Genomic DNA, 14,035 nt, shown 5'->3' on the forward strand with positions numbered 1-14,035 from the left:
ACAACATCCCGTGGGAACAACATATACATCAAACAATACAACTACCCCCCCCCCCCAAAAAAAAAAAAAATTGGCGCGGGTAATTCACACATTTATTTCTACGAATGTTGGCTCGTGAGTGAACAATTCGTTGAAAAGAACGAATCTTTTCAGTGAATGAGAGTTTTTTCAGTTCATATGACTTCAACCAGTAGGTGTCGGTAATGCCCATTGAAGCTGGTGCCACCTCGCCGTAAAACAAAACGAAGAAGAAAATGACGTCACTTCCTGTTTACGAAGGAGTCGTGAATTGCATTTCCCGCTCATCAACTGAATGGATATGTGAGTGAACGAGTCAGTGAGTGAGTGAGTGATTTGCATTTCCAGGTCATCGCTAGAACGGATCAGTGAGGGAACGAATCCTGACTTTCCCGTTCGCGAACGAGTTGATGGGTGAAGTGCCTCCCTTCCTTTTCTCCAAGCTAACGGCTAACTTTATTGCATGAAGGGATGGGCCGTGATGCAACAACGGGGAGATGATGCTTTTCTTTGGGTAATCTTGCTTTTATAACACTTATAGTAGTTTTTAAATAACGTGTATGCATATATGCGCCTGAATATTGTTATCCAATATATCGACTGCAATTTCACATTGGATTGCTGGTTTGAAATTTACTTGTAATATTATTATTTTGATAAACATTTTTGTTCAAACTTGTCTGGTGTTTTATTCCTTGTTTTGATACTCGCCAATTAAAACATAAAAATCAGACATTTGGTTAACTGCTTTATATGACAGTGTTTTACGTTGGTTGAATACACATCACGAGTACAAATGAGTCCAGACGGCCATGGTCTGCCAGGTTGAGCAGGGGTGTCCAAGTCCAGTCCTCGAGGGCTGCATTCCTCCATGTTTTCCAAGTTTCCTGATTCAATGATCAGGCTCCTGCAGAACGTGAGGATGAACTGATCATTTGAATCAGGTGTGTTTAACGAGAGGAAACTTGGAAAACACGGAGGAATGCGGCCCTCGAGGACTGGACTTGGACACCCCTGCCTTACACTGAGTGCCAAAAGTAGTCCCAATGATCGTGAGCAGCAGGGGGGGCCCCATTTCAACCCCTTACACTGAGTGCCAAGCAGGGAAGAAATGGGTACCATTGTTATAGTCACTGGTATGACTCGGCAGGGGTTTGAACCCACAACCTCCCAAACTCAGGGCGGACACTCTCCTCTCAGGCCACTGAGCTGGTAAACACTTGAATCGTTGTATAACACTTATAGTCGTTTTTAAATAATGTGTATGCCTATATACGCCTAAATATTGTTATCCAATGCAATTTCACATTAGATTGCTGGTTTGAAATTTGCTTTTAATATTATTTTTAATAAACATTTATGTGAAAATGTGTCTGGCGTCTTATTCCTTGTTTTTATATTCGCCAATTAAAAGTGAGTGACTGAGTGGGGGAGGGAGGGAGTGAGTAGTTGTGAGTGAGTGAGTGGGTGAGTGAATGAGTGTGAGAGTGAGCGAGTGAGTGAGTGAGTGAGTGGGTGGGTGAGTGTGAGTGAGTGAGTGGGTGAGGGAGGGAGGGAGTAGTTGTGAGTGAGTGAGTGAGTGGGTGAGTGAGTGAGTGTGAGTGAGTTAGGGTTAGGGTTTAGGGTTAGAGTGAGTGAGTGAGTGGGTTGGGTGAGTGAGTGAGAGTGTGAGTGAGTGAGTGAGTGAGTGAGTGAGTGAGTGAGTGAGTGAGTGGGTGGGTGGGTGGGTGAGTGTGAGTGAGTGTGAGTGAGTGAGTGAGTGAGTGAGTGGGTGAGTGAGGGAGTAGTTGTGAGTGAGTGAGTGAGTGAGAGTGTGAGTGAGTGTGAGTGAGTGAGTGAGTGAGTGGGCGAGCGAGCGAGTGAGTGAGTGAGTGAGTGAGTGAGTGAGTGAGTTAGGGTTAGGATTTAGGGTTAGAGTGAGTGAGTGAGTGAGTGAGTGAGTGAGTTAGGGTTTAGGGTTAGAGTGAGTGAGTGGGTTGGGTGAGTGAGTGAGTGAGTTAGGGTTAGGGTTAGGGTTTGAGTGAGTGAGTGAGTGAGTGAGTGAGTGAGTGAGTTAGGGTTAGGGTTAGGGTTTAGGGTTAGAGTGAGTGAGTGGGTTGGGTGAGTGAGTGGGTGAGTGAGTGAGTGAGTTAGGGTTAGGGTTAGGGTTTGAGTGAGTGAGTGAGTGAGTGAGTGAGTGAGTTAGGGTTAGGGTTAGGGTTTGAGTGAGTGAGTGAGTGAGTTAGGGTTAGGGTTAGGGTTTGAGTGAGTGAGTGAGTGAGTTAGGGTTAGGGTTAGAGTGAGTGGGTTGGGTGAGTGAGTGAGTGAGTGAGTTAGGGTTTAGGGTTAGGGTTAGGGTTTGAGTGAGTGAGTGAGTGAGTGAGTGGGTGAGTTAGGGTTAGGGTTAGGGTTTAGGGTTAGGGTTTGAGTGAGTGAGTGAGTGAGTGAGTGAGTTAGGGTTAGGGTTTAGGGTTAGAGTGAGAGTGAGTGAGTGAGTTAGGGTTAGGGTTTAGGGTTAGGGTTAGGGTTTGAGTGAGTGAGTGAGTGAGTGAGTGAGTGAGTGAGTGAGTGAGTGAGTGAGTGAGTTAGGGTTAGGGTTAGGGTTTGAGTGAGTGAGTGAGTGAGTTAGGGTTAGGGTTAGGGTTTGAGTGAGTGAGTGAGTGAGTGAGTGAGTGAGTTAGGGTTAGGGTTAGAGTGAGTGGGTTGGGTGAGTGAGTGAGTGAGTGAGTTAGGGTTTAGGGTTAGGGTTTGAGTGAGTGAGTGAGTGAGTGAGTGAGTGAGTGGGTGAGTTAGGGTTAGGGTTAGGGTTTAGGGTTAGGGTTTGAGTGAGTGAGTGAGTGAGTGAGTGAGTGAGTTAGGGTTAGGGTTTAGGGTTAGAGTGAGTGAGTGAGTGAGTGAGTGAGTGAGTGAGTGAGTGAGTGAGTGAGTGAGTTAGGGTTAGGGTTTAGGGTTAGGGTTAGGGTTTGAGTGAGTGAGTGAGTGAGTGAGTGAGTTAGGGTTAGGGTTAGGGTTAGGGTTTAGGGTTAGAGTGAGTGAGTGGGTTGGGTGAGTGAGTGAGTGAGTGAGTGAGTTAGGGTTAGGGTTAGAGTTAGGGTTTGAGTGAGTGAGTGAGTGAGTTAGGGTTAGGGTTAGGGTTTAGGGTTAGAGTGAGTGAGTGGGTTGGGTGAGTGAGTGGGTGAGTGAGTGAGTGAGTGAGTGAGTTAGGGTTAGGGTTAGGGTTTGAGTGAGTGAGTGAGTGAGTTAGGGTTAGGGTTAGGGTTAGGGTTTGAGTGAGTGAGTGAGTGAGTGAGTTAGGGTTAGGGTTTAGGGTTAGGGTTTGAGTGAGTGAGTGAGTGAGTGAGTGAGTGAGTGAGTTAGGGTTAGGGTTTGAGTGAGTGAGTGAGTGAGTTAGGGTTAGGGTTAGGGTTTGAGTGAGTGAGTGAGTGAGTGAGTGAGTGAGTGAGTGAGTGAGTGAGTGAGTGAGTGAGTTAGGGTTAGGGTTAGAGTGAGTGGGTTGGGTGAGTGAGTTAGTGAGTTAGGGTTTAGGGTTAGGGTTAGGGTTTGAGTGAGTGAGTGAGTGAGTGAGTTAGGGTTAGGGTTAGGGTTAGGGTTTGAGTGAGTGAGTGAGTGAGTGAGTGAGTGAGTGAGTTAGGGTTAGGGTTAGAGTGAGTGGGTTGGGTGAGTGAGTGAGTGAGTTAGGGTTTAGGGTTAGGGTTAGGGTTTGAGTGAGTGAGTGAGTGAGTGAGTGAGTGGGTGAGTTAGGGTTAGGGTTAGGGTTTAGGGTTAGGGTTTGAGTGAGTGAGTGAGTGAGTTAGGGTTAGGGTTAGGGTTTGAGTGAGTGAGTGAGTGAGTGAGTTAGGGTTAGGGTTTAGGGTTAGAGTGAGTGAGTGGGTTGGGTGAGTGAGTGGGTGAGTGAGTGAGTTAGGGTTAGGGTTAGGGTTTGAGTGAGTGAGTGAGTGAGTTAGTGAGTGAGTGAGTGAGTGAGTGAGTGAGTGAGTTAGGGTTAGGGTTAGGGTTTGAGTGAGTGAGTGAGTGAGTGAGTGAGTGAGTGAGTGGGTGAGTGAGTGAGTGAGTTAGGGTTAGGGTTAGGGTTTGAGTGAGTGAGTGAGTGAGTGAGTGAGTGAGTTAGGGTTAGGGTTAGGGTTTGAGTGAGTGAGTGAGTGAGTTAGGGTTAGGGTTAGGGTTTGAGTGAGTGAGTGAGTGAGTTAGGGTTAGGGTTAGAGTGAGTGGGTTGGGTGAGTGAGTGAGTGAGTGAGTTAGGGTTTAGGGTTAGGGTTAGGGTTTGAGTGAGTGAGTGAGTGAGTGAGTGGGTGAGTTAGGGTTAGGGTTAGGGTTTAGGGTTAGGGTTTGAGTGAGTGAGTGAGTGAGTGAGTGAGTTAGGGTTAGGGTTTAGGGTTAGAGTGAGAGTGAGTGAGTGAGTTAGGGTTAGGGTTTAGGGTTAGGGTTAGGGTTTGAGTGAGTGAGTGAGTGAGTGAGTGAGTGAGTGAGTGAGTGAGTGAGTGAGTTAGGGTTAGGGTTAGGGTTTGAGTGAGTGAGTGAGTTAGTGAGTGAGTTATGGTTAGGGTTAGGGTTAGGGTTTGAGTGAGTGAGTGAGTGAGTGAGTGAGTGAGTTAGGGTTAGGGTTTAGGGTTAGAGTGAGTGAGTGAGTGAGTGAGTGAGTGAGTGAGTGAGTGAGTGAGTGAGTGAGTGAGTTAGGGTTAGGGTTTAGGGTTAGGGTTAGGGTTAGGGTTTGAGTGAGTGAGTGAGTGAGTGAGTGAGTGAGTGAGTGAGTGAGTGAGTGAGTGAGTGAGTGAGTGAGTGAGTGAGTGAGTGAGTGAGTGAGTGAGTTAGGGTTAGGGTTAGGGTTTGAGTGAGTGAGTGAGTTAGGGTTAGGGTTAGGGTTAGGGTTTGAGTGAGTGAGTGGGTTGGGTGAGTGAGTGGGTGAGTGAGTGAGTGAGTTAGGGTCACTCACTCACTCAAACCCTAACCCTAACCCTAACCCTAAACCCTAACCCTAACTCACTCACTCACTCACTCACTCACTCACTCACTCACTCACTCACTCACTCACTCACTCAAACCCTAACCCTAACCCTAACCCTAAACCCTAACCCTAACTCACTCACTCACTCACTCACTCACCCACTCACTCACTCAAACCCTAACCCTAACTCACTCACTCACTCACTCACTCACTCAAACCCTAACCCTAAACCCTAACCCTAATTCACTCACTCACTCACTCACTCACTCACTCAAACCCTAACCCTAACCCTAACCCTAACTCTAACCCTAACTCACTCACTCACTCAAACCCTAACCCTAACTCACTCACTCACTCACTCAAACCCTAACCCTAACCCTAACCCTAAACCCTAACCCTAACTCACTCACTCACTCACTCACTCACTCACTCACTCACTCACTCACTCACTCACTCACTCACTCACTCACTCTAACCCTAAACCCTAACCCTAACTCACTCACTCACTCACTCACTCACTCACTCAAACCCTAACCCTAACCCTAACTCACTCACTCACTCACCCACTCACTCACCCAACCCACTCACTCACTCTAACCCTAAACCCTAACCCTAACCCTAACTCACTCACTCACTCACTCACTCACTCACTCACTCACTCAAACCCTAACCCTAACCCTAACTCACTCACTCACTCACCCAACCCACTCACTCACTCTAACCCTAAACCCTAACTCACTCACTCACTCACTCACTCACTCACTCACTCTAACCCTAAATCCTAACCCTAACTCACTCACTCACTCACTCACTCACTCACTCACTCACTCACGCACTCACTCACTCACTCACTCAAACCCTAACCCTAACCCTAACCCTAAACCCTAACCCTAACTCACTCACTCACTCACTCACTCACCCACTCACTCACTCAAACCCTAACCCTAACTCACTCACTCACTCACTCACTCACTCACTCACTCAAACCCTAACCCTAAACCCTAACCCTAATTCACTCACTCACTCACTCACTCACTCACTCAAACCCTAACCCTAACCCTAACCCTAACTCTAACCCTAACTCACTCACTCACTCAAACCCTAACCCTAACTCACTCACTCACTCACTCACTCAAACCCTAACCCTAACCCTAACCCTAAACCCTAACCCTAACTCACTCACTCACTCACTCACTCACTCACTCACTCACTCACTCACTCACTCACTCACTCACTCACTCACTCACTCACTCTAACCCTAAACCCTAACCCTAACTCACTCACTCACTCACTCACTCACTCAAACCCTAACCCTAACCCTAACCATAACTCACTCACTAACTCACTCACTCACTCAAACCCTAACCCTAACCCTAACTCACTCACTCACTCACTCACTCACTCACTCACTCACTCACTCACTCACTCACTCACTCACTCACTCACTCACTCAAACCCTAACCCTAACCCTAACTCACTCACTCACTCACTCACTCACTCACTCACTAACTCACTCACTCACTCACTCAAACCCTAACCCTAACCCTAACTCACTCACTCACCCACTCACTCACCCAACCCACTCACTCACTCTAACCCTAAACCCTAACCCTAACTCACTCACTCACTCACTCACTCAAACCCTAACCCTAACCCTAACTCACTCACTCACTCACTCAAACCCTAACCCTAAACCCTAACCCTAACCCTAACTCACCCACTCACTCACTCACTCACTCACTCACTCAAACCCTAACCCTAACCCTAAACCCTAACTCACTCACTCACTCACCCAACCCACTCACTCTAACCCTAACCCTAACTCACTCACTCACTCACTCACTCACTCACTCACTCAAACCCTAACCCTAACCCTAACCCTAACTCACTCACTCACTCACTCACTCAAACCCTAACCCTAACCCTAAACCCTAACTCACTAACTCACTCACCCAACCCACTCACTCTAACCCTAACCCTAACTCACTCACTCACTCACTCACTCACTCACTCACTCACTCACTCACTCACTCACTCACTCACTCAAACCCTAACCCTAACCCTAACTCACTCACTCACTCACTCAAACCCTAACCCTAACTCACTCACTCACTCACTCACTCACTCACTCACTCACTCAAACCCTAACCCTAAACCCTAACCCTAACTCACTCACTCACTCACTCACTCAAACCCTAACCCTAACCCTAACCCTAACTCACTCACTCACTCACTAACTCACTCAAACCCTAACCCTAACCCTAACTCACTCACTCACTCACTCACCCACTCACTCACCCAACCCACTCACTCACTCTAACCCTAAACCCTAACCCTAACCCTAACTCACTCACTCACTCACTCAAACCCTAACTCTAACCCTAACCCTAACTCACTCACTCACTCACTCACTCACCCAACCCACTCACTCACTCTAACCCTAAACCCTAACCCTAACCCTAACCCTAACTCACTCACTCACTCACTCACTCACTCAAACCCTAACCCTAACCCTAACCCTAAACCCTAACCCTAACTCACTCACTCACTCACTCACTCACTCACTCACTCACTCACTCACTCTAACCCTAAACCCTAACCCTAACTCACTCACTCACTCACTCACTCACTCACTCACTCACTCACTCAAACCCTAACCCTAAACCCTAACCCTAACCCTAACTCACCCACTCACTCACTCACTCACTCACTCACTCACTCACTCACTCAAACCCTAACCCTAAACCCTAACTCACTCACTCACTCACTCACTCACCCAACCCACTCACTCTAACCCTAACCCTAACTCACTCACTCACTCACTCACTCACTCACTCACTCAAACCCTAACCCTAACCCTAACTCACTCACTCACTCACTCAAACCCTAACCCTAACCCTAACTCACTCACTCACTCACTCACTCACTCACTCACTCACTCACTCACTCACTCACTCAAACCCTAACCCTAACCCTAAACCCTAACCCTAACTCACTCACTCACTCTCACTCTAACCCTAAACCCTAACCCTAACTCACTCACTCACTCACTCAAACCCTAACCCTAAACCCTAACCCTAACCCTAACTCACCCACTCACTCACTCACTCACTCACTCAAACCCTAACCCTAACCCTAAACCCTAACTCACTCACTCACTCACTCACCCAACCCACTCACTCTAACCCTAACCCTAACTCACTCACTCACTCACTCAAACCCTAACCCTAACCCTAACTCACTCACTCACTCACTCAAACCCTAACCCTAACCCTAACTCACTCACTCACTCACTCACTCACTCACTCAAACCCTAACCCTAACCCTAACTCACTCACTCACTCACCCACTCACTCACCCAACCCACTCACTCACTCTAACCCTAAACCCTAACCCTAACCCTAACTCACTCACTCACTCACTCACTCACTCACTCACTCAAACCCTAACCCTAACCCTAACTCACTCACTCACTCACCCAACCCACTCACTCACTCTAACCCTAAACCCTAACTCACTCACTCACTCACTCACTCACTCACTCTAACCCTAAATCCTAACCCTAACTCACTCACTCACTCACTCACTCACTCACTCACTCGCTCGCTCGCCCACTCACTCACTCACTCACTCACACTCACTCACACTCTCACTCACTCACTCACTCACAACTACTCCCTCACTCACCCACTCACTCACTCACTCACTCACTCACACTCACTCACACTCACCCACCCACCCACCCACTCACTCACTCACTCACTCACTCACTCACTCACTCACTCACTCACACTCTCACTCACTCACCCAACCCACTCACTCACTCACTCTAACCCTAAACCCTAACCCTAACTCACTCACACTCACTCACTCACCCACTCACTCACTCACTCACAACTACTCCCTCCCTCCCTCACCCACTCACTCACTCACACTCACCCACCCACTCACTCACTCACTCACTCGCTCACTCTCACACTCATTCACTCACCCACTCACTCACTCACAACTACTCACTCCCTCCCTCCCCCACTCAGTCACTCACTTTTAATTGGCGAATATAAAAACAAGGAATAAGACGCCAGACACATTTTCACATAAATGTTTATTAAAAATAATATTAAAAGCAAATTTCAAACCAGCAATCTAATGTGAAATTGCATTGGATAACAATATTTAGGCGTATATAGGCATACACATTATTTAAAAACGACTATAAGTGTTATACAACGATTCAAGTGTTTACCAGCTCAGTGGCCTGAGAGGAGAGTGTCCGCCCTGAGTTTGGGAGGTTGTGGGTTCAAACCCCTGCCGAGTCATACCAGTGACTATAACAATGGTACCCATTTCTTCCCTGCTTGGCACTCAGTGTAAGGGGTTGAAATGGGGCCCCCCCTGCTGCTCACGATCATTGGGACTACTTTTGGCACTCAGTGTAAGGCAGGGGTGTCCAAGTCCAGTCCTCGAGGGCCGCATTCCTCCGTGTTTTCCAAGTTTCCTCTCGTTAAACACACCTGATTCAAATGATCAGTTCATCCTCACGTTCTGCAGGAGCCTGATCATTGAATCAGGAAACTTGGAAAACATGGAGGAATGCAGCCCTCGAGGACTGGACTTGGACACCCCTGCTCAACCTGGCAGACCATGGCCGTCTGGACTCATTTGTACTCGTGATGTGTATTCAACCAACGTAAAACACTGTCATATAAAGCAGTTAACCAAATGTCTGATTTTTATGTTTTAATTGGCGAGTATCAAAACAAGGAATAAAACACCAGACAAGTTTGAACAAAAATGTTTATCAAAATAATAATATTACAAGTAAATTTCAAACCAGCAATCCAATGTGAAATTGCAGTCGATATATTGGATAACAATATTCAGGCGCATATATGCATACACGTTATTTAAAAACTACTATAAGTGTTATAAAAGCAAGATTACCCAAAGAAAAGCATCATCTCCCCGTTGTTGCATCACGGCCCATCCCTTCATGCAATAAAGTTAGCCGTTAGCTTGGAGAAAAGGAAGGGAGGCACTTCACCCATCAACTCGTTCGCGAACGGGAAAGTCAGGATTCGTTCCCTCACTGATCCGTTCTAGCGATGACCTGGAAATGCAAATCACTCACTCACTCACTGACTCGTTCACTCACATATCCATTCAGTTGATGAGCGGGAAATGCAATTCACGACTCCTTCGTAAACAGGAAGTGACGTCATTTTCTTCTTCGTTTTGTTTTACGGCGAGGTGGCACCAGCTTCAATGGGCATTACCGACACCTACTGGTAGAAGTCATGGTTCACTGAAAAGATTCTTTCTTTTCAACGAATCGTTCACTCACAAGCCAACACTAGCAAGTGCCAGTGCAGCAGCAGTGCAGAGGAGCATCCAGACCAGAGTCCACCATGAACAGAATTCTTACTAAAACGAACGTGACACGCTTGGTAAGAACTCAACTTCGATTGACCCATGAACCGGCTGAATTGTTGTGTTTCTAGTTGAGTTAAATTCGAAACGCCAGCCGTCTCTCCTGTCGTGCTGCAATGCTGGTCAGGCGGGCGCATTTCTTCGTCCACTGTCTGTTTGAACACAATTTGACGCATAATAAACAAAACGGTGACAAAAAGCTTTTATCATGTTTGATCATAACCCGGTGTTTTTTTTGCTCATGCTAAGCGGTGTTAGCATAGCTACGTGGTGGTTATGAAACTTTTTTTTTTTTACCAACAGGCGTGTCGAAACCAAGCTTGACCTGTAAATATTTAACATATATTATACAATATGGCGCAAAATTACTTATAAAAAAGCACGCAGGGTATGGTAGCTGTTTATTGTCAACGTTTTGTGAGTAATCTGTATGGACGCTCTGTTTTCGGCTAGTAATGTCTGGCCGTGTCCACAACAAGCTGGCATATGTTGAAGGTGACTGAAGTCTGTTTCACAATCACAGACCACTAGATTTTTTGCTCATACATAACATGCACGGCGGAAGAGCACTATTAAACTTTCTGCCTTTACAAAGATAAAGATAATATTGATATTTTTGTTTTGTCCAATAGGCCGGCGTCCTGCAAAGGTTTCAGAGCACTTTGGTGATTGCAGAACACAACAATGACAAGTTGACACCGATAACGCTCAATGCCATCAGTGCTGCTAATAAACTTGGTGGTGAGGTGGCTTGTCTGGTCGCAGGAACCAACTGTGCAAAGGTGTGAAAAATATCATCCAAGTAGACTTTGAAAATGCTATGCGTGAACACACTATCCCATTTTTTCCCAGGTTGTGGAGGAAATCAGTAAAGTACAAGGTGTGAAGAAAGTTTTGGTGGTTCAGAATGACTCTTGCAAAGGAGCTCTGCCAGGTACAAACATTGTCGGCCTTATGGATGATGTTGCATTTACTTACACTCGGTCTGGTTCTCCAGAGGAGCTGACACCGCTTGTCTTGGCCACGCACAAGCAATTCAACTTCACCCACATCTGCGCTGGTGCTTCTGCCTTTGGAAAGGTAACACTTCCACATGAACCTGCAGTGGATTTTGTGACTTTAGTTAGCTTTATAATCTATAATCATGTTCTTGTATGTGTAGAACCTGCTGCCAAGAGTGGCTGCCAAGTTGGATGTAGCTCCCATCTCTGATATTATTGAAATTAAGTCTCCTGATACATTTGTCAGAGCCATCTATGCTGGTAAGTTAATATTTTTGAAAACCTGCTTTCCACAATTCAAAATATAGTTTGGAGGTTATTAGTATTAATGATGCTCTACGTATGAATATGATGTTACCAGGGAATGCGCTTAGCACAGTGAAGTGTAGCGAACCTGTGAAGGTGTTCACCGTACGAGGGACGTCGTTTGAGGCGGCGCCCACAGAGGGAGGAAGTGCTGCAACAGAAAATGGTAAAAATAAACTCTTGTTTTGGATTTCAGCAGTTTACAGGTATCTCGAATAATGTGGTCATTGATTTTAACGTGACCTGCAGTGGCTGCTGATTCGGCCGTGGGAATTTCCGAGTGGCTGGAACAGAATCTGACCAAGAGTGACCGTCCGGAGTTGACCAGCGCAAAGGTTGTCGTGTCAGGAGGTGGGACTTTTATTTTGTGATTTAAAGATATAACCAAAATGTACTCATTTCCACCTCTCAAAGTTAACTGAATCAAATTCATTGGTTACTTCTCATCCCCAGGAAGAGGTTTGAAGAGCGGAGATAACTTCAAACTGCTCTATGATCTGGCCGACAAAATGAACGCAGCAGGTTAGACGTCGCTCCAACAAAAACATCACTCTGTGCCATTTATCATAATTTTTTTTTAACTTATACACTTATCTGTTTAGTTGGTGCTTCTCGAGCTGCAGTGGATGCTGGTTACGTTCCTAATGATATGCAAGTCGGGCAAACGGGCAAGATTGTGGCGCCGGTGAGTTGCTCCAGTCTCAACAAGGGCTGCTAAGGAAAGAAAATTATAGTAAACACCAAAGGGTGGACTTAGTTGGGGTGTTTTTATGTTTAAATCTTGGAATGACCATTGTCGGCCAGTGTCTCGGAATGAATTGTCGTCATCTTCAACCTTTGAAGTTCCACCGTACTCGCAGGCCGTTATCATCGTCATTGTCCTTTTTGTTAAAGGTTAATTATCCATTAGACGCTTCAGTCGGGGTTCTCTGCTGATGATTATCCACACATTAAGTCCCGACAAGTGCCGCTAATGGCACAGTCAGGGTTCTTTGAGGGTCGGGTCATCCACTCAGGTTGAGAGAAGTGAGGTCTGGCTTGGTTCTCAGACCAGAACAAACTGACCTAATTAAGACCTGCAAATGTGGAGACCAGCTGCTTTCTGAAATCCCAAAATTAAAAACAAAAAACATCCAGTCCCTTTGGGAGTGGGTTACAGTATAAGATGAGCACTGAAATATTCATACCGAAGATGAGTGAACCTGAGTCTGACCTGATGTGATGGCGGCTGAGTTTCCGCTGTTTCCCGTTTGCAAGCGTGTTTCTGTCGCTGTCCGCAGGAGTTGTACATTGCCGTGGGCATCTCTGGGGCTATTCAACACTTGGCTGGAATGAAAGACAGCAAGGTAAAATGCAATTGTAGACACACTCTTGAGAGACTAAAGGCCTCATTTAAAAAAAAAAAAAATTTCAGACTATTGTGGCCATCAACAAGGACCCGGAGGCTCCCATTTTCCAGGTGTCGGACTACGGCCTGGTTGCTGATCTTTTCAAGGTGAGTGTAAGAACTTGTGATTCTGTGTAAGGGAATTTAAAACAAAATCATTGGCCGTCATCAGTTTTTCCAGTCAGTGGAAATGTGTGAGATTCTTAATTCCTTGAATCAAAATTCCTTCAAAAAAACATGGTTAGTTTCACTCCAATGACAATGAACACATTGTTAACGTCAACGTCTCTTCAAAGTGTTCCCCGGCTGTCGTGGAACGGCGCAGGTGTCACGTTAAGTGTGCCGGCGTCTCGACAAAGTCCCCGTGGATGTGATTAGTAATAATTGTGAGTGGCGGTGGACTTACGACCTTCGGCGTGAGCTCAGCTTACGGCTTACCGATCAGATAGCTGATTAAAATGGATGGCCTCTGCGCTCGTTCCCCCCCCCAAAAGGACAAACGATACTCAGGATGAACTCTGTCCCGAAGTCGCTGAGGAACAATTTGAATACCTTTTAAGGCCCCCACTGATATGGATTTTCTATTCTATTTTCCAAAACTGAAACTCAGAGCAGTAGTCACCCTCAAAATGTCCTTTTCTTAATTGAAGGATTAAAAAAAAGGTTAATATCATGATAAACCATAAAATGATTTGACAAAATGTTCCAATCGATGTATATTTTTTTTAAAGTCCCATCTGACTCCCTACAGGCTGTTCCTGAGATGACCGAAGCGTTGAGCAAGTGAGGACGAAGCTGCCACCTTCACCATCAAGAATGAGACTTGGTGTCTTTACGAGTTTTAAACATCAACAATTAAAGAACTACTTTGAAGATATTTTTGTGCCTTCGGTAGTGACTATTATGTGTAGGAGGTCTCCCTGTTGAGCTCCACGACTTGTAATGTATTAAAGGTGACGACTGACCTCTCAC

At 46.1% G+C, this 14,035-nt stretch overlaps 1 protein-coding gene across 1 annotated transcript; it reads left to right on the top strand.

Moving 5' to 3' along the window:
• The first annotated feature begins 10,220 nt into the window (after positions 1 to 10,220).
• Positions 10,221 to 14,034, top strand: etfa (electron transfer flavoprotein subunit alpha). Its single transcript, XM_088379863.1, has 12 exons — positions 10,221 to 10,386; positions 11,002 to 11,151; positions 11,222 to 11,303; positions 11,367 to 11,449; positions 11,532 to 11,631; positions 11,732 to 11,842; positions 11,926 to 12,027; positions 12,130 to 12,198; positions 12,279 to 12,361; positions 12,957 to 13,022; positions 13,091 to 13,171; positions 13,815 to 14,034. Exons 1-12 carry the CDS (start codon positions 10,348 to 10,350, stop codon positions 13,848 to 13,850), a joined length of 1,002 nt encoding a protein of 333 aa, XP_088235989.1. The 5' UTR covers positions 10,221 to 10,347; the 3' UTR covers positions 13,851 to 14,034.
• The last annotated feature ends 1 nt before the right edge of the window (position 14,035 follows it).

Source organism: Syngnathus floridae, chromosome 6 (assembly GCF_059516105.1).
Source record: "Syngnathus floridae isolate MCC-2025c chromosome 6, RoL_Sflo_1.0, whole genome shotgun sequence".
Classification (NCBI taxonomy): Eukaryota; Metazoa; Chordata; class Actinopteri; order Syngnathiformes; family Syngnathidae; genus Syngnathus; species Syngnathus floridae.